This window comes from Euprymna scolopes, chromosome 46, assembly GCF_053919585.1.
Source record: "Euprymna scolopes isolate OS-2025 chromosome 46, ASM5391958v1, whole genome shotgun sequence".
Taxonomy (NCBI): Eukaryota; Metazoa; Mollusca; class Cephalopoda; order Sepiida; family Sepiolidae; genus Euprymna; species Euprymna scolopes.
Window position 1 is genome coordinate 114454489 of NC_136527.1, and position 23541 is coordinate 114478029.

The window sequence follows — 23541 nt, forward strand, 5'->3', positions numbered from 1 at the left end:
AAATTGTATTTAAAAAAATAAATTTACAAAATAAGTCTTCATATTTTTTATTTTTTTTTAAATACATTGTATTAAAAAAATGAATTGCAACAAACCTTAAGTATTCACAAAAATAATCTCAACTTGATAGAAAAACAATTCGGCACACTTAACTAATAAATGGACATTTTTACACGAGGAACAAAATAATGATTACACCGTTTTATGATGACCTGAATCCATTGTTCCTAAGCAGTTGATTTTCTTTTTAAATAATTTCACGTTTAAATCGTGTTTTTCATCTTTTAATTTTGATTCTTTTATATTTTCATATATTTTATTTCTTAATGAATTGAACACACAAAACAAAAGTTGTATCAATTTACTAAAGAAATCATAAAAAACAAAACAAATTTTCTGTTTTGAACACAAAAAAAAAAAAACGAATTCATCCCGATTTTTTTATTGAATTCCTTGAATGAAAGGTAAGATTTTTTTTCTTTTACTTTTTAACAATTTAAAAATTCAATAACTTTAAAAATAATTTTAAACATTAAAAACATTTTTATTGCAATCCAATCAAAAATATGAAAAAATACGAAAACTCATTGAGTACAACTGCTATTGTATTTTTTAGTAAAAAAAAAGTCTGTCAATAAGAAAAATGCAATTTTACCTAACTTATCGAAAAAGTCACTTTTACCTATAAATAACTATCTACACTTGGTGATTTTTTGTAATTTTAAAAATATTACTATTTTCGAAATTTTAGTTACTTATGTAATAATGTTTTTGCTTAAAACGACATGAGTAAAAAAAAATCGATCTATCGACTCTGAAATCCTAACAAACAAAACAAATTTTCTGTTTTGAACACAAAAGAAAAAAAAAACTAGTTCATCCTGATTTTGTTTTTTTTTTGTTTTGAACACAAAGAAAAAAAAAACGAATTCATCCCGATTTTTTTTTTTTAATTCCTGGAATAAAAGGTAAGTTTTTTTTTTCTTTTAAAAATTCAATAACTGTTAAAATAATTTTAAACATTAAAAACATTTATTTTTTATTGCAAACCAATTTAAAATATGAAAAAAATATGAAAACTCATTTAGTAAAAAAAAAAGTCTATCACTATAATAAAAAAAAAGAAGTATCACTATAGACTAGAAATGTAAACTTCCGAGTGTGTTAAATCTTCATTGTCTACATATGTATGCAATTTTACCTAACTTTTCGAAAAAGTTACTTTTACCTATAAATAACTGTCTGCACTCGGTGAATTTTCGTAATTTTAAAAATAGTACTATTTTCGAAATTACAGTTAAGTACATAATATTTTTTTATAAAAAAGCTTTAAAATATCTGCAAAACAAATACAAAACTAATAAATATTTAAGTTTTTAAGATGGGTAATCACTTTCCTATATAAATTTAACGTAAAATGAGCACCCACTTCATGACCAGTTGGTAATATTTTTTGTTGTTGTAGCGTAATTTACTCCTTTAAAAAAAATTGACTTTATTTTGGCAACTACGTTTTAACAGCTTTAAAATATCCGCAAAAAGAATTTAGAAATCATAAATATCGAAGTTTTTGGAGGGGGGTAATCACTTTCTTATATAAATTTAATATAAAATGAGAACCCACTTCATGACCAGTTAGCACTCAATAATATATGTAATTCTTTTGTTGGAGGAGAAGAGAGTGGAGCTTTTTTTTTACACAGGCATCAACACATTATCAAGGCCAAGAGGCCACTCAAGGATAAGGGTTAAAGAGTGTATAGTAGAAATTGGAAAATATAGTAATCATCAGTAATGAAAATTCGGCAAATTTGTTAACTCATATGAAACGGCTCATCAAGAACTTATTTACGTTAGACTTGAAGACAATGAAGAAAAACATATTGTAGTCAGCCGGAAAGCAGGTAAACGGAAGACAATTCCACAGGCGTGCAGTTCTAAGAAAGAAGTTTTGTTCATGGAATCTACGTTTAGGTTTAGGCACAGATAAAGAGTGGGGGGAATTATTGATAGTGTTTTCAGCTAGACGAGTGTTTCTTGTGAAAGTTTGGCGAGGGGGAACCATAGACTGAAGCTCAGTCGAACACTTTCCATGAAAATAACGATACATCAGAGACAAACTCGCAACATCTCTTCTGTGAGATAGAGGTTGCAAGGAGGAGAAAACGACATCTCCTACGAGGCTACGGACTCTATTTTGGACTCTATCAAGGCAGGACAAGTTCTTTCTAGCAGCTCCTGCCCAGATGTGGCAACAGTATTCCTTCCTTGGACGTACCTGGCTCTTATATAGATAGAGAATTGCATCAGCAGTGAGATATCTACCGGATCGATAGAAAGACCCCACCATTTTTCCAGCGGCCCTGGCTACAGATTTGATGTACGTGTTCCATTTAAGATCAGGAGTAATGGTCAAGCCCAGAAGCTTGTCAAAACTTGAGGCCTCCTGAAGACGAGACCCATTCATTTCAATTGATGCCAGATGTGGATCAGAATGTTGATGATGTAAAGAGAGAAGCTTGGTTTTAGATGCATTAAAAGTAACCAGCCACTCCTTTCCCCATTGTACCATGTGCTCAAGATCAGAGGAGAGAGAATCAGGGAGAACTTGGTCGTTTACTGTCTTAGATGTGCTACCATTTATGGTAGTGTAATCAGCATAAATGTCTACAAATGATGTAAGGATGTGATTTGGAAGATCATTAATGTAGATCAGGAAAAGAATGGGGCCAAGGATGGGCCCCTGAGGGACACCGGCATTAATACTGTGATCTTCTGATTTTTGCCCCTCAACTACTACTCTTATGAACGTATCAGAAAGAAATGATTTAATAATTGAGAAGACATTTCAAGCTATACCAGAGCTAGAGATCTTGTGAAGTAAACCTTTATCCCATACCCTATCAAAGGCCTTAGATATGTCAAGAGCAATTGCCCTAGAAAGGTTGCCTCCATCGAGAGATTTGCTAATCCTATGAGATATAACCGTAAGCACATCTGCTGTAGATCTAGCAGAACGGAAACCATATTGAGTGTCCCTAAGAGGGCTATTTTTGTTGAAATGGTTGATTACTTCTGTATTTAACACAGATTCCAGCAACTTACTGATGACGCACAGGAGACTTATTGGCCTGTACTCATATCAGTTTTTGCTTTCTTACGTTTTTTTTTCGATGGGGATTAGATCCTAAGTGTTGTTAACTATTCTGTACTTCAACAATTTAATAAGCCACAGATACAAAAATCGTTATGCATAGGAAGTCTAAATATTCCAGTGTTTACCACAAATTTTTAATGACGATTTAATCAACCAAAAATACCATTAAAAAGGTGTCATTGTGACATTTATTTTGTGGTTTCTTCCAGTATTTTATTTAGTTATTGATTTTTAAATGGTTATCGGGACTTCCAGTATAGCTGTTTTATATCAGTCAATTTTTCTAATTCTAATGTGAGAGTCAGCACAATTTTTTTCAAGTAAATAAACGCTTCAAAATGAGTTAAAACATAAACAAAAATTATTCAAATAGGTAGAACAGTTACTTATGTTGCCTTTGGTAACAATCATTGATGATTTATTTTATTTTGACCACTTTTTCTGTTTTTGTCTGAAATATTTAATTTTTTTCAATTGTTAAGTGAAATTACAAATTAGTTAGCAAGGGCCCCCTTTCTCATGTTAAGAATAGCTTTCTAAATAATACCATTATTATTAGTAAGTGGAGGTATCCTTTTAAAAAATATATAATGTATGAGTAAATATTCCCTCCCCGGATTAAAATTTTTTAATTAAACTTCCTTCATTTTTATAGAATGTAAATAAAAAATAAATGGATCTAAGTAGGTAGAAGAGTTACTTATGTTGCGTTTGGTAACAATCGTTGGTGATGTATTTGATTTTGACCTCATTTTTTGTTTTTTGTCTAAAATGCCTTTTTTTTTCAATTGTTAGGTGAAAGTACAAATTACTTAGCAAGGACCAATTTCTCATGTTAAGAATAGCTTTCTAAATAATATCATTATTATTAGTAAGTGGAGGTGTCCTTTTTAAAAATATATAATTCATGAGTTAATGTCCCCTCCCTGGATTTAAAATTTCCTTTATTTTTATAAAATATAAATTAAAAAATAAATGTATGAGTAAATATCCCTGGATTAAAAATTTTTTTTATACAATGTAAATAAAAAATAAATGGATGAGATGGAACTTTTTAAATATCAAATATGAATTTGAATTTTAACATTTAAAAAAGCCAACAACAATATTTTTACGGTATCTTTTGTTTATTAAATTACTGGTGAAAATATCCTTTTTATTTAATACAGAACAAAAAAAGAATGCATAAAAAATGTCCCCGGATTTAAAAGTGAAATTTAACCTCCTTTTATTTTTATAGAATGTAAAACAAAAACAATACAAAGGCACCTTTTAAAAGTATCGAATATTATTTGGAATATTAACATTTAAGGTAGCCAACAACAATATTGGTACTGTACATTCCTTGGTTTTTTAGCTAGGAGCAAAGTGTAGTATATGTTCTGACAATTCTAGATTGAGGCAATTTTTATTTTTGTTTCTATCAAGAGTGCCCTTTTTAGGGAGATGGATTTCCCCACATTAAATCCGACCTCATTATTATTATTATTATTATTATCATTATTATCATTATTATTATCATTATTATTATTACTATTATTATTACTATTATTATTATTATTATTATTATTATTAATATTATTATTAATATTATTATTCTTATTAATATTATTATTATTATTATCATTATTATTATTATCATTATTATTATTATCATTATTATTATTATTATTATCATTATTATTATCATTATTATTATCATTATCATTATTATTATTATTATTATTATTAGTATTATTATTATTAATATTATTATTATTATCATTATTATTATTATTAATATTATTATTATTGTTATTATTATTATCATTATTATTATTATTATTACTATTATAATTAATATTATTATTATCATTATTATTATTAATAATATTATTATTATCATTATTATTATTAATATTATTATTATTAATATTATTATTATTATTATTATTAATATTATTTTTATTAATATTATTAATATTATTATTCTTCTTCTTCTTCTTCTTATTATTATTATTATTATCATTAATATTATTATTATTATTATTATTATTATTAGTGGTGGGACGATTAATTGGAATCGGAATCGTTAATCGTAAGAATCGTGTATTTTGGGCGGTATCGGAATCAGAATCGCATCGTTAAAAAATACCTTAATTTTCCGATTCCTTCATTATGATTCTTTTAGTCTGATGTTGAAAAAAAGAAAAAAAATTTCCTGATATTTCTAACCGCAAGAGAGAAATATAGCATGTTATAAAAAGAAACCAAAGAAATTCATTATTAACAGGGCAATGCTTAGTGCCCCTCCCTTACAAGGTTCATTCATTCAGATCTATTGTAATCAAAACTACAAAAGAGTTTACTTGAAAAGAAGTATGCAGGGCTCTACATTGCGAGTAAAAATTTAAAAAAACGCTTATCTTTTTGGCGATTTTTTTTTTTTTTACTGACAAATCTTCTAATAGTGAATGAAAATGCTTTTTCAACTTATATTTTCTTAAAATAAAACGAGCAAAGTCAAATTATTTAAACAGTAAAAGGTTTAATAGAACAATATACTTTTTTTCTTTTTTTAAAAGAAGGCTTTTGAAAGAAATATCTCTTAAATGAAATTGATCATGTTGTATTATTTTGCAAAGTTTTGACAGTAGTCGGTTTCTTTTGAAGTTTCAAAAAAATCGACCCCATACCTATCTCTTCCAAACCTAAAGTTATTAAATAACCCCTTCGTTAATTTAAGGGTAATTAATTCAATTCAGTCAAGTTTTTTTTTTAATTTCATTGAAATAAAATCCATTATTTTTTTTTCTCCAGAAAGATAAAACACTGAATTTGATTATATTAAAAGCAGAATAATAATCTTTTTTCTAGAATTTTAAATTGAAAATTAAAAGTTTTGCGCAGTTTTTTGCTGAACGAAAAAGAAATTAATATATATATTTTTAAAAGGTTTTGTAATCAATTAATTTTTATGTCTAAATAATATTTACGATTAATTAAATAATTTCATTTTAAAAAGTATTTATAAATAGAATTTTACTAAGGACTTATAGTTTAGCAATATTGAACCGCATCAACCATGTGTGAATTGAACACAGTCAACCAAAAAAAAAAATTCAAAAGAAAATGCGGGTTTGTATTACTGTACACATAGATTCGAAAAAGTTGTCAAAAAACAAATATATAACAAATAAATGTTATCAAAGGCCAGATAAGTTATTTTTTTACCTAACTGGATATATTTTTCGGGTTTTTATTCAATGTAACATGTTTATTAAGCTCGAAAAGCATACAGTGTTTACCGATGTATTGGAAAATTCAAAATGGCGCCCGACACTCTCTTTAACACGGTAAGTTCAGGAAAAGATGTTATCTCTATATAAATAAAATGAACTCATTTTTCTCGGCTGATTTTGACCTTAATAGGATTAAAAAGCAAGATATTTCATGCAAATATAATATGCACAAACGGCAGAACAATATCTGAGGTGTGTTATAGGCTTATTATTTCTCAAATTCCTCGATAATCTTAGATTTCTATACTTTTTCTGCTGAGAAGTCACGGCCAAAATCGGTTAAGATCAATGGAAGTGGTAAAATATTTTCTCTCTAATAAATTCCTCCTCCCCTTGCCACCACTTAACACCGTTTGGGGATCGTTCACAAGGAACAGTTGAGAAGAGAACACCGGTTTGGCTTCGTAGTTCTTTCATGTGAAGTTATTTAAAATCACTAAACTAAGCTGCAGTGCTCTGTGGCGTAGTGGTTAGCGTGCTGGACAATTCACATTATATTTTCACGTTCACGCCGACCTACCGTAGTCTTTTTTTTTTTTTTTTCCTAAACAACTGGAATGGACTTTTCTTGGTGGCCGAACTGTGTACGTTGCAGATGTTTTTTTTTTGTTTTTTTTCACACTTTATTTTCCTACTTTTACTCATGACTCCGGGTTTGATCCTTCCTACTTACCTACCATAACATTTTTTAAAACTCCCCCCCCCGTCCCGGAAACAAACACTCAGGCAACGCCGGGTACCCCCGCTAGTTAATAATAAACTATACAAAATACTGCTAGAAACTCGCTCAATATATGTTACCGTGACATATTTTTACATACATTCGGTGTTTTTTTAATAGTATTTTGTCTAGTTTATTATTTATAACATCTTTTCCCAAACTTACCATGTTAAAGAGAGTGTTGGGCGCCATTTTGAATTTTCCAATACATCGGTAAACACTGTATGCTTTTCGAGCTGAATAAACATGTTACATTGAATAAAAACAAAAAAAATTGTATCCAGTTTGGTAGAAAAGTAACTTATCTTGCCTTTGATAATATTTGTTTGTTATATATTTGTTTTTTTACAACTTTTTCGAATCTATGTGGACAGTAATACAAACCCGAAAATGCATATTTGCATTTCATTATGTAAACTTTTATACATTGGTTTCAAAAATTAAATTCTATAAGTTTTTTTGTTTACTACCGGTTGATACAATTTACCGCCCCATCCCTTTATATTTTTTCTTTTTGTCTTTTTTAGTGGATTATTTTCAATTAATTATCCAAATAAGTGACTAGCTTTAAAACAAAATTTAATAGTAAATTATTTGTTTAAAGATAAACTGAATTTTCTAATATGGCCCAAAGTCCAAAAAAAGTCTTTTTGAAGTTGAAGATGATGAGTTGAAAGCCATTTGCAAAGTCTGTCAAATTAAAATATCGCGAGGAATAAAACCATCTAACATAACCACAACCAACATGTTAAAACATTTTACTATGAAGCATCCAAATAAACTGGAGGGGCAAAATAAAAAAGAAAAGGAACAAAAAATTACCAACTAGTCACTCAGAGCAGTTTTATTAGTGAGGGTCGAAATCGCAGTGTCTTTTTTTTTTTTGCCTACGTCACCAACTAGGTGTCACCAATTTTTTTTTTACCCTCCTTAACTTCAAAGAGTAAATACAATATATACAACTAAAAAAATAATTTTTAAAAATGCTGATTCCATTCATGAAAAATTCTTTTAACTAGAAATTAAAACTTAGGTAAAGATAGCTGACTGACAGCAACAGGAGCACTTGTTAACTACTGAACCACGTGGAAAGGTGTGGGGGAGGAAAAAAAAGGAAATTAAATGATGATAATAAATTATGATAACCGTCTTTGAAAGGCACTAAACTCCTAAAATTTACTTCTTTAAAATTTTAGGCGGCACCCCCCGGCGATTTTAAAGCACTCTCTCTCCAAAAAAAAAAAAAAGATTTAATTTTAAGTTTGGGAAAGATATATTTATTATAACCGAATTACTGTATGAAGACTGGATCTACTTTATTGGACGTTAATTTGTGAGATAAGTAATTTTTCAATGTTTAATATGTTTTTAAAGTTTCAATTATCAATTAAATTTTTTTAATTGCGTTTATTTTTCAATTTATTTAAAAAAAACAGGGTTTTAAATGTATTTTTCAAGGTAACAAGCTTCGAAAGAAGTCTAATAAAAAAAAATCACTTAATTTTTAATTTCGACAACACTGAGAATTTAATTATTAAAAAATATTGAAATGTGACATTTTTTTATTTAACATTTCTATTAGTTCAATTAATTTTCTTTCAATAATTCATTTCACTCAACAAACTTCACCATTTTTTTTTTGTTTTTTTTAAAAATCTTTTTCTGTAATTTTGGTAATTATGTTTGCTCAATTTTATCTAGTATTTCATTTGTTTTTATAGTGGTATCATTTTTATATGTGTTCCTTTGATATACCCTATTTCAAAATTAGTTTGGCTAAACTTATTCTTCACGTTAGAAACAACATGTAAAAGCAATGAAAAAGTAAGAAAAAATAATAGGTGTTAACTACTCCTTGTGAATTATGGAGGTCTGAAGAACTGCCGTCACAAATACAACTATCAATAGCTAAACAAAAAATCGTTTTTGAAATTCCTTTAATTGTAACTTTTCGCTATACCTACCTTTTGGTATAAAACACAAAAACTTTCGATTAATGGTATTTCTCATATATGGTCGTTAACTTTGGAAAGGTTATTTTGTATCTATGGCGCCATGTCACGTGGTATATTGTTTTTTTTTCATTACGCCCGTTCATTTATAAATTATTAAATTAAATATTTATCTTTTTATATTTAATCAGTATATATTTTCTTTCTATTCCGCTATATTTTTTTTATTTAATTCATTAAATCTGTTAATTATGAGGACCAAAATAATGAATCGTGTGTATTTATTCTCTAATTTTCTTGTTTTTGTTCTGTTATATAAATTCTATTTTATTTGTTTTTTCTCTGAAGGATAAATTCTATTTTCTTTGAGTTTTTTTTCTGTATTCCAATTAAGTAAAATAAATTTTCTCCAAAATAAATTTTGCTAATTTTTCCGTTTAGTTTATTATATAATAATTTTATTTAAACTAAAACACGATGGTGTAGACATAAAATATCTCTTCCAAAGTTAGGGAACATATTTGGGAACTACCGACCATAAGTATAAAACTACCTGGAATATTTCAAAACAATAAATTCCCTAGGAATCGGAATCGGAATCGTACTTGGTATCAGAATCGTTAATCAATATTTTCCTGGAATCGGAATCGGAATCGTATAAAAATTAGGAATCATCCCAACACTAATTATTATTATTATTATTATTATTATTATTAATATTATTAATATTATTATTCTTTTCTTATTATTCTTATTAATATTATTATTATTATTATTATAATCTTTATCATTATTAATATTATTATTAGTATTATTATTATTAATATTATTATTATTATTATTTTTATTATTATTATTATGAATATTATTATTATTATTATTTTTATTATTATTATTATTAATATTATTATTATTATTATTATTATTAATAATATTATTATTATTATCATTATTATTATTAATATTATTATTATTAATATTTTTATTATTAATATTATTATTATTAATATTATTATTATTATTATTATTGTTATTCTTCTTATTATTATTAATATTATTATTATTATTATTAATATTATTATTATTATTAATAATATTATTTTTATTGATATTATTATTATTATTATTATCATTATTATTATTATTATTATTAATATTATTATTATTATTGTTATTATTATCATTATTATTATTAATATTATTATTAATATTATTATTATTATTATTCTTATTATTATTATTATTATCATCATTATTATTTTTATGTTTATTATTATTATTATTGTTATTATTATTTATATTATTCTTCTTATTATTATTAATCATCGTCGCTATCATCATCATCGTTATTATTATTATTATATCTATTATTATTATTATTATTGTTATTATTAATATTATTATTATTATTATTATTATTATTATATCTATTATTATTAATATTATTATTCTTATTATTGTTATTATTATTAATATTATCATTATTATTAGTATTATTATTATTATCATTATTATTTTTATTTTTATTATTATCATTATTATTATTAATATTATTATTATTATCATTATTATTATCATTATTATTATTATTATTATCATTATTATTAATATTATTATTAATATTATCATTATTATTATTATTATTAATATTATTATTATTATTATTATTATTATTATTAATATCATTATTATTATTATTAATAGCTGTACCTGGCCACGCGATGCTCAGTTTGCGAAAATGGAACACATTCCTAAAAACAATTGCATTTTGTATTGTTTATTTACATTTAATATTTTCTGCAAATTTTATTTATCAGTAAAAGTTGTTTTTTTTCCTAAAAAAAGATTCATTTTTTACCAGAAATTGTTAGGGGAAAGGGTGGGGTGGGGTTCAGGAAAACTTGCACCTTTTTAAAAAGAAATTTGGCAGTAAACATTTCTTTTTGAAAACGGAATTTTTATTATAAAAAAAGATGAATGCTTTATATGAACATTGTAAATAGTTAGGTGAAAGTAGAGAAAAGTTTGATTTTTTTTTTCAAGAGAATGTTCAAATTATTTTTGTGTCAACAGATGTTACGAAAATAAACACAAAAATTATTCCCATCATTAATTAATTAATTTTGCAACAAAATGTTGATTTAGTGTTTCAACATTTGAACAACGCTCGTTTGAATCTGGTGATTGCTGGGCGAGCCCTTACCATAATTGGAATCGGGGGGGGGGTCAAATTCTGCATGAGTACCATTCTTTTTAATTTCGTCTTTTGTTCAATTATTTGAGTGGTCTATCAGCGATTGAGGTTCTTCTACACTTTATTGCTTAAATTGGGGAGCCCATTTTATTTCACGCACCTGCCATCCAAATTTCAGGGAGAAATCATTATATAAAACTATGGCCGAAACATGAAATAAATAGCAAAAGAATTAAACTTCCGGAAAGAACTATGAAAAAAAGTAAATAAAGAAAATGAAAGATAACATATATCTGTAATTGTTTAATTGGAAATGTTTCGATTTAATTAATGAAAACGGGAAAGTTTTTCATGGAACATTTTTTTTATTATTAAAAACAGAATGAAAAAGACATTTTCATAATGGTTTAAACTGGGCGAGTGCCCTTTGAAAACCAAAATTGGGAGCAATTGTGGTCCCAAGTTATCTGTTGGAGAGCTAGTACTTATTAAGATTCCCAACCAGACAATTCTTGAGTCCTGGTAAAATAATCAAATTAATTACTGGAAATGACAATAATGTTCGTTCCACGGTAGTTCTTAAGGATGGGTTTAAACAGGTCCATTCCTTAAAAAATTTGTGCTCTTGGAAATTAAGGGTAATGATGATATTTCATCAACTGAGTTTATAGAAGAAGGAGGTCCCTTTTTCTGTCCAACCTGTTCTGTTCCGAATGATGGAACATCACCAATGGTGTGCTGCGATTCTTGTGACAGCTGATACTATTTTAGTTGCGTAGGAGTTGATCATCAAGATACTTTAGGGGAGTGGTTTTGTTCTAATTGTAAGGATGAAGCTCCTGAGATCGGTCCATTTAGTGGAAATTAGCTAATGTCTGGATGCATGAAAAGTTGAAGTTTATACTGAAGATTGACAACAGACAATGACAGAAATATTAATTATATTTTGTGTACAAACAAATATTTCATGAAGAAATATTAATTATATTTTGTTTACAAACAAATATTTCATGAAGAAATATTAATTATATTTTGTGTACAAACAAATATTTCATGAAGAAATACTAATTATATTTTGTGTACAAACAAATATTTCATGAAGAAATATTAATTATATTTTGTGTACAAACAAATATTTCATGAAGAAATACTAATTATATTTTGTGTACAAACAAATATTTCATGAAGAAATACTAATTATATTTTGTTTTCAAATATTACATGAAGAAATATTAATTATATTTTGTGTACAAACAAATATTTCATGAAGAAATATTAATTATATTTTGTGTACAAACAAATATTTCATGAAGAAATATTAATTATATTTTGTGTACAAACAAATATTTCATGAAGAAATACTAATTATATTTTGTTTACAAACAAATATTACATGAAGAAATACTAATTATATTTTGTTTACAAACAAATATTTCATGAAGAAATACTAATTATATTTTGTTTACAAACAAATATTACATGAAGAAATACTAATTATATTTTGTTTTCAAATATTACATGAAGAAATACTAATTATATTTTGTTTACAAACAAATATCACATAAAGAAATACTAATTATATTTTGTTTACATACAAATATTACATGAAGAAATACTAATTCGAATTCCTGTAATGCAGAGCCAACCCATTTTTTCGTAGTAGAGAAAATGTATCAGGCGACAGGGTAAAAAGCGACCGAAAGGTTGTGCTAATAACACAAAGATAAAAGTAATAGTCTGATTAATCAAAATAACACAAGCATTCACAACTCATCTCCAAAATTCAAGGCATCTCTCATCTCCTGATCTACATCTTTTCCAAAAGCACCTGCTTCTAAAAAGTCATGCAAACATTCTAAAACAAGTTCAGGGGCTGTGAGACTAATACAGAGAGACACATTACCTTCCTCAAAGAATTCCCCATTAAATACACCTTTACAGTCAGATTTTAATAACAACTGGGGATTGTTGATCCAGCATTCTAAACTTAGAGCCATTTTCTTGATATAGTGATGGAAGTCAACATACTGAACAGTGTTGTTAACAACTCTGTTCCGTCTGCCTGCTTCCCTCCGGACTACAACTTGGATGTCTTCAAGTCCAATGTTAACAAATTCCTAATGAACCGCCCCCTAATTAAACACTTCACCAAATCCCCACACTAACGTAATGTACTTGCAATAACCCTTATCCCTGAGTGGCTTCCGGGCCTTGATAAGTGGTGATCACTGTGTAAAAAAAAAAAGGTTTGGTCAAATTAATGTTCAGCAAACCAACCGCAGCAAGTAGGGAATGTAGTCTCTCATCAGAAATGTCAGCCAAAACACTCTGTAATTTTATATTGCAAGATGTTGCAAACACAGATAGAAATAATTTTATGTGCTCTTTATGCTGATATATTGCCAGGGCATTTTCAAATAGAGAATTAAACCTATTTGCCCGATAACTTGTGATTTGCGATTGGTACCCTTCTTTGCTGCAGAATGCCAGCCATTCTGTCCTGCAACCACTTTTATCGTCTCCACGGGGTCCTGTATGTAGCTGATTCTGATGAAGTCCAATTTTTAAATTGGATGGGAGAATCCCTTCCAAAAGCACTGGAAGAACTGCACATATTTTGCTCAATACTTCCACTATTAATTATGCAAAAAAATAAATAAAATGTTGATTTAGTGTTTCAATATGCTTATAAATTACGATAAAACTTGCTGAGTATGCACTGTTTTATGGTTGTCGTAAAAATGGAACGGAAACTTAAATTTCGCTTCGTTTTAATCTTTCTTAATTTTTTAATTGTTCCTCCCCAAACGAATATAATCAAAACAGTAACATTCAACAATTGTACTTCATGTATATAAAGCACAAAATATTTATTAAAAAAAAGTTAATAACGAGAGGGAAATAATTCCATTTTTAAACGAAAAAGTCAGTTTACCTAACTTACTGTATTAATGCTATTTTTTTAAGCAAGAAAAAAGGTAAATATCCAGATATGCTACTACAGAACACCGACCACTCTTTGTTTTTTTTTTATAGGTAATTGAGGTCGCTGACAACGAATCTGATAGTCAAACTTGGGGCAAATTTACCGTTTGCATGGTATTTACCCCTGAACCCACGAACTTCTTACCACCATTTTGCAGCTTCCGTTTATGCTACGCGCATGCACGCTGTAGCATAAACGATGGCTTCACCAAGCAAACTACGTTGGGGGGAGGGGATTTTTTTTCCCAGGACATAGAATTTTCTAATTTTCAAAAATACATTATAGCGCTTTTTTGGTGGAAAATTTAAAATTAGCTGAAAAAGAAATAAAATAAGAAAAGGAAAGCACACCAAGTTGGAGTAGGGGGGTAATTTATCTGGGTTTTTTTTCTTTTTTACCTGGAACATCGAATTTTCAAATTTTCCGTAAATAATGCACCGACATTTACCAATTAGAACACCATTTAACATTTTCCGAAGATTTTACTTTGTACATTGGGGGTGCGAGCAGAAGGTGGGGCGGATGTAATGTTGTGGCGCGCGCCCCCCCACATCACATCCTCCCACCCAAACAAATTAGAGTGGTCGGTGTTCTGTAGTAGCGTATCTGGATATTTACCAAAACAAATATTTAGGTTTGGCTATAAATTCCTAAACTCATTTCACCCTAAATAAGTTAGGTGACTGAAATAGGAATCTAATTGAATCTTTAATTTCCTGAATAGTATGCAAGAATTACGGACTTTAGGGTTTTTTTTCGTAATGTTATTGTAAAAATTATTTTTTATTGTTACAAATTACGATGCTTTAAAAGAAGCAAAAATAAATTCTTGCGTTTTTTATTTACTACTGAAAACCATAACTTTAGTAAAGGTATTTTTTGTTTAAACAAAATAAAACATTTTCACTAAAAGTTAAGTAAAAATAATTAGTTCATTATATTCTGCGGTCATTATTTGAAAAATACTGCAATTTTCATTAAAATTCGTTAATTTCCTGATTTTTGGTGAATTTTTAAGTAAAGGGAGGAGTCAAAATGTGTATACACTTTGAGCGTCGGCATTCATTTTGCGACCACGTGTGGTTAATTTAAATTAAAGTTCAATCACATGGTTACATGGGTTTTTATTACTGTACACATAGATTCGAAAAAGTTGTCAAAAAACAAATATATAACAAATAAATGTTATCAAAAGCAAGATAGGTTACTTTTCTACCTAACCGGATATATTTTTCGAGTTTTTCTTCGATGTAACATGTTTATTCAGCTCGAAAACCATACAGTGTTTAACGATGTATTGGAACATTCAAGATGGAGTCTGGTTCTCTCTTTAACACGGTAAGTTTGGAAAAAGATGTTATAAATAAAAAAACAGATAAAATACTGTTAAAAACTCGCTCAATACATGTTACTGTGACATAAGTTGACATATGTTCGGCGGGTTTTTAATATTAAAATATTTATTATAAATAGGGGGCCGGTCATATTTTTTCCTTTCCATAATTAAAACATTTATGCCTCTGAATAAATAACAGCAATGTATATTTTATCGCCATAAGTCAGTTACTGAATATTTTGTTTATGAGTGTATGTACAGTAGGGTAGGTTGATTTTTAACTTTTTTTGGAAAATGTAAAAGACCTAGGTGGAGAAAGTTGCACCCACATGAGGGAAGTACAAATATATAAAAACTAGGTTTCTAACATCAGCCGTTAGATGAGCATTTGATTTTAAAGATTGTCTGTTTTGAAACGGAAAAATCCTTATCTGTGAAAGATTTACATGTGAAATTATTTGGTATTTTGCAGTTTTGATCATAGCAAGGAGTGGGTTTATTTATTTAAATAAACTATATAATAACTGGAATGGTAAATATTAAAAAAATTATAACTCCCCCCCCCCCATTTTTTTTGGAAATGACATATTTTACCTTACTGTGTGTTATAATTATAAAAAATTGTAAAAAGAATTGAATTTTTTGTTGTCAATAAAAAGAAGAAAAGCTTTAATTGTTTGGGGAAAAAAATTTAAACAAATCCAAAACATTTCTTACTTCTAGGGAAAAAAGTACAAAAATCAAACTATTTTTGTAACATAATGTCAAAGGTCTCTCTATAAGCCCCTTTTGAAGCAAAAAATGGCCTCATTTCATGGCATAAAATTTTAGCAATAATATGTCTATGTCTTGCTTCAAGTCCATAGACTGAATGGCAGGCTTCTGATGTCAACTTCACAGCCCTTTCAACACTTTGTGAATGAGCAGGCAAATCAGGCAAATCTGGCTTTCTACCACTCATCAAGAATTCGCGAAGTTCATTGTCTGATAAGTCTTCAGTCAAAGCTGGCTCTGACACTCCATTTTGAGAAAGGTCTATCAAATCCGACCAATGTGAAGCATTAAAATTTATATCTGAAATTTTTTTCAGACGCTTTTTCGATGGTTCCCCATTCCTGAAAAAAAAGAAATTATTATATTGAATTCAACAAATAAACACAATTTTTATTTTAATTAAATTTTTTGTTAAAATGAATGTATAAATCAGTGTAAACAATTTGATCAGTTTTATATGAACAAATGTTTACTTACCTTATGGTTAAAATTCTTTTAATAGCTTCTTCTCTCACTTCCAATTCATTAGATTTTATCATTGAGAAAATAATATTTTCAGGCAAAAGGGCAAAAGCGTTGAATTTAAGGTTTTTCAATGCTATTTCTTGAATTTCTGATGGCTGCTTTTTTATTTGCCCAATCATTTTAAAAATATACAGTTGCTGGTTATGAAATTTGTTATCTAATTTAATTTCAAACCAGCAAACTGCATAGACTTGGACAATGAATTTAATCAGATTATGCATTTTTGTGGTTAATTCTGTTGCATAACTTTTTCGTGTCCATATGCACATTAATCTGATTGCCAGAGTAAGCCATCTTGATTGATTCAATGGTCCGATCCTCCAGGCTGCATACTTAGGATTTACTTTGCCCCTCGAAATTCCTACTGAATATTCTAACAGTAATCTCTGATCACCAGATAGATCCTTATTTTCTGTTAATTTAGAGTAAATAGTCTCTAAAGGACTACTCACTTGTAAAAAGTTAACTTGGGGCAAATGATGTTGATTGCTGGCACATAATTTTCCAAGTGGGCCTGTAAAAGATGTTGGGCTTTTGCCCTAAAAGGGAGCTCATTCTGATGGAGGGAACATCCAATTGTGTGTAGTTTCCTTTTGATTTTATCTTCTAAGGAAGAGACTAGTCCTGATTTGCATCCTGTGTTGGTGCTAGTGTTGTCCAAAAGGACAGCCTTTAGTGTTTGAACACTTTCATATTGTTTTAACACTTGGAACACCTCATTTGCCAGAACAGCACCTGTGGCTCCAACAGTGGGGATCACTCTATGAGTAAGGTATTTCCCATTACTTTCGCATCCCATCTCTTTTGTAAAAGTCAAATGATGTTCTTGTCTTTTAGATTTTCTTTGTATTTTGTTCCCTTTATCATCAACAGTTTCTTGGTAAAATAATGTATCTTTGTCGTGTTTCCCATCGACACCAATGCAGATAAGATTGCTAATTTTTTCATTATGCTTTTGATAGGCACTATTTTTTGTTCTTTCTTTTTCCCTATCAATTTTGGATTTGTCCAAAAAAATATTTTTTAAATCAATGTTTGGTTTCAGAAGGCCCACAGCCTGCAGATATAAAAGAAAAGCATTTGCGAGACTTGCTCCTAAATTGGACGAGACATCACCCCTGATGAGTTCAATTGCATAACGCGGAATTTTTATAAGGCTGTAAATACTCTTACATTCTCCCTCTGGTTCAAAACTTTCATCTGTTTCATCACTATTTTCTGAAGGAAGAATATTTTGGCCTTGGGATGTTGAAGCAACAGGAGGGGATGAATCAACTTGCTTTTCTCTTGACACAAATAACTTTTTAGATTTTGATACTGCTGCTTTATCAACAGGTCCCAGTTGAAAATTGCCTTTGGGTCCAATTTTATTTCTTTGGTCCTTCAAATATTCCCGATCTTCCAGAGGAACCTGAAATATACAATTTGACAAATGTTAATTCTATTCTACTCTTATCTTAGAAATAATGCTATTTTACATATAAAAAATTGTAAGAATTTTTCTCATTTGGTTAATGTCTATATCATACATATCTTAAATTAAATGAATTTCGATACTTGTAATTAATATGATTACAAGTATCGAAATTCATTTAATTTAAGATATGTATGATATAGACATTAACCTTTTTAAAAATAAAAACAAATAATTGAAAATTAAAATAAATGAAAGTAAACTTACCTTCTTTGTGATAGAACAGGTACACACTATGTGCTTTGCTTGACAATTTTCTTTTCTGCATTTAACATTTTTGTCACTACATCTTGCAAGTGGTAAATCACATGAACACGATGAAATGTTAAATAATTTGTCAAGTTTTTCGACCAGAATATTTTTAGCGACTTTTGATAAGGATTTTCTGTTTATTTGCTTAACTTTTCTAAAGCAAGTATCTTGCACTTTATATATAATCCATTTTTCAGTCAATAGGGGCAAACGGGGATTTACTGCCTTCCAAATATCCACAATTTTATTTGCCATTAATTTCGAAAGAGAAAATGCATTTAGAGTTGGCTGAGATTTTTCCATAAAGTAACTATATTTAATAACTTGACGGAAAGTAGAGGGTTCTGTAGTTTTTAATGGAGAAGGTGGGCCTGCAAATTTTGTAGAATCAGTACTGCGTGTAGAAATACTTCGTTTTCGACTCATTGTTAGAAAAATATCTGCAAAAATATATTAAATGATATTGTAAGAAATAGAAAATAGAAAATTATTAATTTAAATTAGGAAAAATAGATAAATATATATAAAAAAATAATAATGGTTTTACTCAGCGAAAACAGTTTAAAAACACAAGTCGATTAATTCACACACAAATAGCCTTGCGTAGAAAAATGTTATTTTTAATAAAAAAAACCTGTCAAATAGCACAAAGATATAAAATATATATTTCTTTCTCTTATTAATTAAAATGTGCTTAGATATAAAATGCAAAATGTAGTTTTTGTATTTGAAATCAGCCTGTTACTAAAGAGTAAACACAACACACGTGAGCGAGCGAGCGAGAAAATGAAACAAATTAGTAGACGGTGTTGAAGGAAAGATGAACCGGGTAAAATAAAGCCCTTGTTATAAATTTTTAAAATTTATTTTAAATGAAATCTTTAGCAGAGTTTTTTTTTTCCGGCACTCATTAAGTTATCTGAAGATAACATACATAACAAACAAATTTAAAAAATATTGCTTATACTTTCTTCATATTTTTTCTTAAAAAGAAGCGGTATTAATATGACATGCTTATTCTTTCATTTAACACCGGCATTCAGCGATGTACAGCCAGGATATTGAAAATTTTCAATCTTTAAATTCATTTGCTCAAAAAATTACGAGGTTTTGGGAAAAAATATTTTGCAGTGTTATAAATGTTATTTAGCAACTTTCTCTACCTCAGTCTTGCCGTGGTTTCAAAATCGACCTACCCTAACGTCCAGGTGACGACAAAAAAAAATTAATATGCGTTCTGTCACAATTTCTGTTAATGCTGACATAAAAAGGTTTTATGTAATTATTTTAAAATTTTAGAACAAAATAATTTAATATATTTGCTAATATATAACCTTCGAACTGAGTTTAGTCAGTTTTTTTCTACAAAGCGTAAATTTAGACATGTTGGGCGAATCCAAAACAAAAAAATAGTAAATAAATAATGCTTATTTTAAGTAATTTATTTTAAATATATTTTTTTAATTCTCTTTTTTTTTCATAATTAAAAAAACTTATGTTTCTGAACAATAACAAAAACACATACTTTATCATCATAAGCCACTAGCCGAACGTTTTGTTTATGGAATTTAATTAAAATAATTTAACAATGCTAAAGTTTATCCAACCGAAAAAAATAAAAGTTTCCGTCAGTCCCACACAACTAAAAATGTTTTGTACACGGTTTTATTAATTAATTTAATTAAAATAATTTAACAATGCTGAAGTTTATCCAACTGTAACCGAAGGAGAAAGCGACGAAAGAACATATGAAAGTTTGAAAAAAGCTATAGAAAATAAACTGGCATTATTTTTTAAATTGTAAATTTTCATTTTTTTAACGACGTTCTAAAAATATTAATTAAAAAAATATCTTTCTATAACTTTTAAATATTAAAGAAAAAAACAAACTCACCTAAGAACTTTGGTAAGTCCATAGTGAAACGAGTTGTTTGTTTATGTTTTCCCGTTCAGTCAGTCAGTACGTTGTGCTGCTGTGTGGCTACTGGCTAGCTGACAGTTGATAATTGGTCTCTCTGGCATTAAGTTGAAAATCTCTGTAGGTACCCCAACTTTTATTAGTGTGCGCTCCTTGATTTATGGGGCCATAAACATGACACCAACAGATTATTAAAGAGGAGATATTCCTCTACAAAACGATGCCTTTTTCGGAATTCTTACTATAAAATTTCTTTCATGTTTCTTTCACTGAAGTTTTCAAGTTGGATTTCTTTTTAGAAAAACAACTTATAACCTTTTCATAACCTCGCCATGGTATTAAGTGACCTTTTTTCTTTAAAATGATACCATTTTTATATACTTAGAGACTCACAATATGAAGCGCAACAAATTTGAAAAACATCAGCATTTTTTTGTGTAAAAAATAAAGCGACATTTACCAAAATTAGAAGCATAACTTGAAAAATCCTGAAAAAAAAACTATTAAAGACACAAGAAAAAGAATTATATATCTATAAAGACAAAAGATGAAATTTTATTTAAATCAAAACCATATCAAAATAACCCGAAAAACAAACGAGATATCGCAAGTTGAAGTTAAGGGAAATTTTACTTTATTTATTAGTTTTCGCACCTAAACTAGGCCAGTTTGGTATACCTATTAATAATCACTAATTTGTTTACTTTTTATAAGAATATGTAAAAATTTAAATATCACATGAAATCTAGTTTATATATTCATTTTATATTTTCAGAGTTTGCAGGAATCAACAGAAATCAATTATTTGATAAGAATGGATCTTCATTTTCCGTTGATGATGTAAGAAACTCATCACATATTTGGAAATGTCCACATATAACATTCATGAAAATATCAGAAAGAAAAGAAATTGTACACTAGTGAAACACGTGACATAAAATTTGATGCAAATTAGTTCAAAACATTGTTCTTGTTATGTGTATTAATTCTTTTACATATAGCCTTACCATCAATGTAAAAATGCATGAAAACTTAAAACTGCAAAAACAGTCATACATCTATAATGTTAAGAAAGAAGAAAAATTTTATTTAGTATCTAAACAGAATAAACACAAATTAGAGTTGATGAAATGAACACATATTTTACTAACAAAGGTGGGAAAATGTTTAAGAGTTTGTTTGGTTTTTGCAAAATAAACTAAACATCGAAAAATGCATAAACTAAAATGTGAAAAACGCAAAAAATCATTCGTTTATAATTAAAAAAAAACTTTAAGTCTAAAGCGAAAAAAGAAAAATACTTCTGTAAAAATTTGATGAATCAAAGACCAACGGTTAAGTAAAATAGAAACAAATAGAAAATAATTTTTTTTTAATAAATGTAGGTAGGTTTTTATTAGTGAAATGTCATTTTTTATTGTGGAACATTCGAACACGTACTATAGACTAATAATTTTTTCTCATTGAAATAAAGTTGGTTTTACTATATGCAAATATGGAAAACAAACTACATTCTTGTAAAGTATGTAGTTCCTGTTTTACAAGAAAATCACATTTATTGCAACATATGGGAACACACACGGAAGACAAACCACATTCTTGTGAAGTATGTAGTTCTTCTTTTACACAAAAGTCACATTTGTTGCGACATATGTCAACACAAACAGGAGACAAACCACATTCTTGTGAAGTATGTGGTTCTTCTTTTACACGGAAGTTTACTTTGTTGCAACATATGTTTACACATAAAGGAGATAAACCGCATTCTTGTGAAGTATGTGGTTCTTCTTTTATACGTAAGTCACATTTGTTGCGACATATGTTAACACATACAGGAGACAAACCACATTCTTGTGAAATATGTGGTTCTTCTTTTACACAAACGTCACATTTGTTGCGACATAAGTCAACACATACAGGAGAAAAACCGCATTCTTGTGAAGTATGTGGTTCTTCCTTTACACAGAAGTTCAATTTGTTGCAACATATGCGAACACATACAGGAAAAAAACCACATTCTTGTGAAATATGTGGTTCTTCTTTTACACAAACGTCACATTTGTTTCAACATATGCAAACACATACAGGAGAAAAACCACATTCTTGTGAAGTATGTGGTTCTTCTTTTGCCCGAAAGTCACATTTGTTGCGACATATGTTTACACATACAGGAGAAAAAACACATTCTTGTGAAGTATGTGGTTCGTCTTTTACACAGAAGTCACATTTGTTGCGACATATGTTAACACATACAGGAGAAAAACCACATTCTTGTGAAATATGTGGTTCTTCTTTTACATATAAGTCAAGTTTGTTTCGACATATGCAAACACATACAGGGGAAAAACCACATTCTTGTGAAATATGTAGTTCTTGTTTTGCACAGAAGTCAACTTTGTTGCAACATATGCGAACACATACAAAAGAGAAACCATAATTATACAAAAGTTTGCTTTAATCATATCAATATACATACGGAAGACAAACATGTTTGAAGTGCAGAAGACAAATATGTTGGACTTATAATAACGATTTTTCCGCCCAGATTAGACTTAGAATGGAATTTACACTTCCTTTGATACAATACTTTCAATATGAGCTTTTGTAATCCAGAGATATGAATATTTAATTATTGTAACATATCATTTACTTGTTAAACGATAAAGTATAACGTCTTTTCAATCAATTTATTTTTGCTTTCATATATTTGCACTACAAGCTAATAAACGAATATAAAGGAATCAACTAATCAGTATGTATATGTCTACCATTTTTGAAAACGAGCAATACTTTTTCTTTGGTGTTTTTGGGTTATTGTTTGCTTTATCGGGTTTCCATTTTTTGTACTCGACGAATGCCCCAGAGTGAGGTCCAGAATATATCTCTAGTTGTTGAAGTTGCTTATAAATGTATCGAGTAAATTATTTAAATATTGTGTTGGAGTAACTCATTTGTCAAATACGTGGACGCG

At 28.3% G+C, this 23541-nt stretch overlaps 1 protein-coding gene and 1 long non-coding RNA gene across 2 annotated transcripts; one reads left to right on the plus strand and one right to left on the minus strand.

The window, feature by feature from the left end:
- Window positions 1-215: 215 nt before the first annotated feature.
- On the plus strand, window positions 216-23322 carry LOC145270683 (uncharacterized). The gene is made up of 2 exons (XR_013865511.1): window positions 216-464; window positions 21346-23322. It is a non-coding gene; the product is annotated as an uncharacterized LOC145270683 (long non-coding RNA).
- LOC145270988 (uncharacterized) lies at window positions 16317-17210 on the minus strand. The gene is made up of 2 exons (XM_080126524.1): window positions 16879-17210; window positions 16317-16742 (listed from the first exon to the last, which is right to left on the minus strand). Exons 1-2 carry the CDS (start codon window positions 17193-17195, stop codon window positions 16373-16375), a joined length of 687 nt encoding a protein of 228 aa, XP_079982650.1. The 5' UTR covers window positions 17196-17210; the 3' UTR covers window positions 16317-16372.
- Window positions 23323-23541: the final 219 nt, after the last annotated feature.

Excerpts from the sequence above, each read along its gene's own strand:
- LOC145270988 (XM_080126524.1), bottom strand. The coding sequence starts at position 17,195 with ATGTGCATATGGACACGAAAAAGTTATGCAACAGAATTAACCACAAAA. Across the intron at positions 16,743-16,878 it reads AAAAGAATTTTAACCATAAG|GAATGGGGAACCATCGAAAA; the intron begins GTAAGTAAACAT and ends CTTTTTTTTCAG.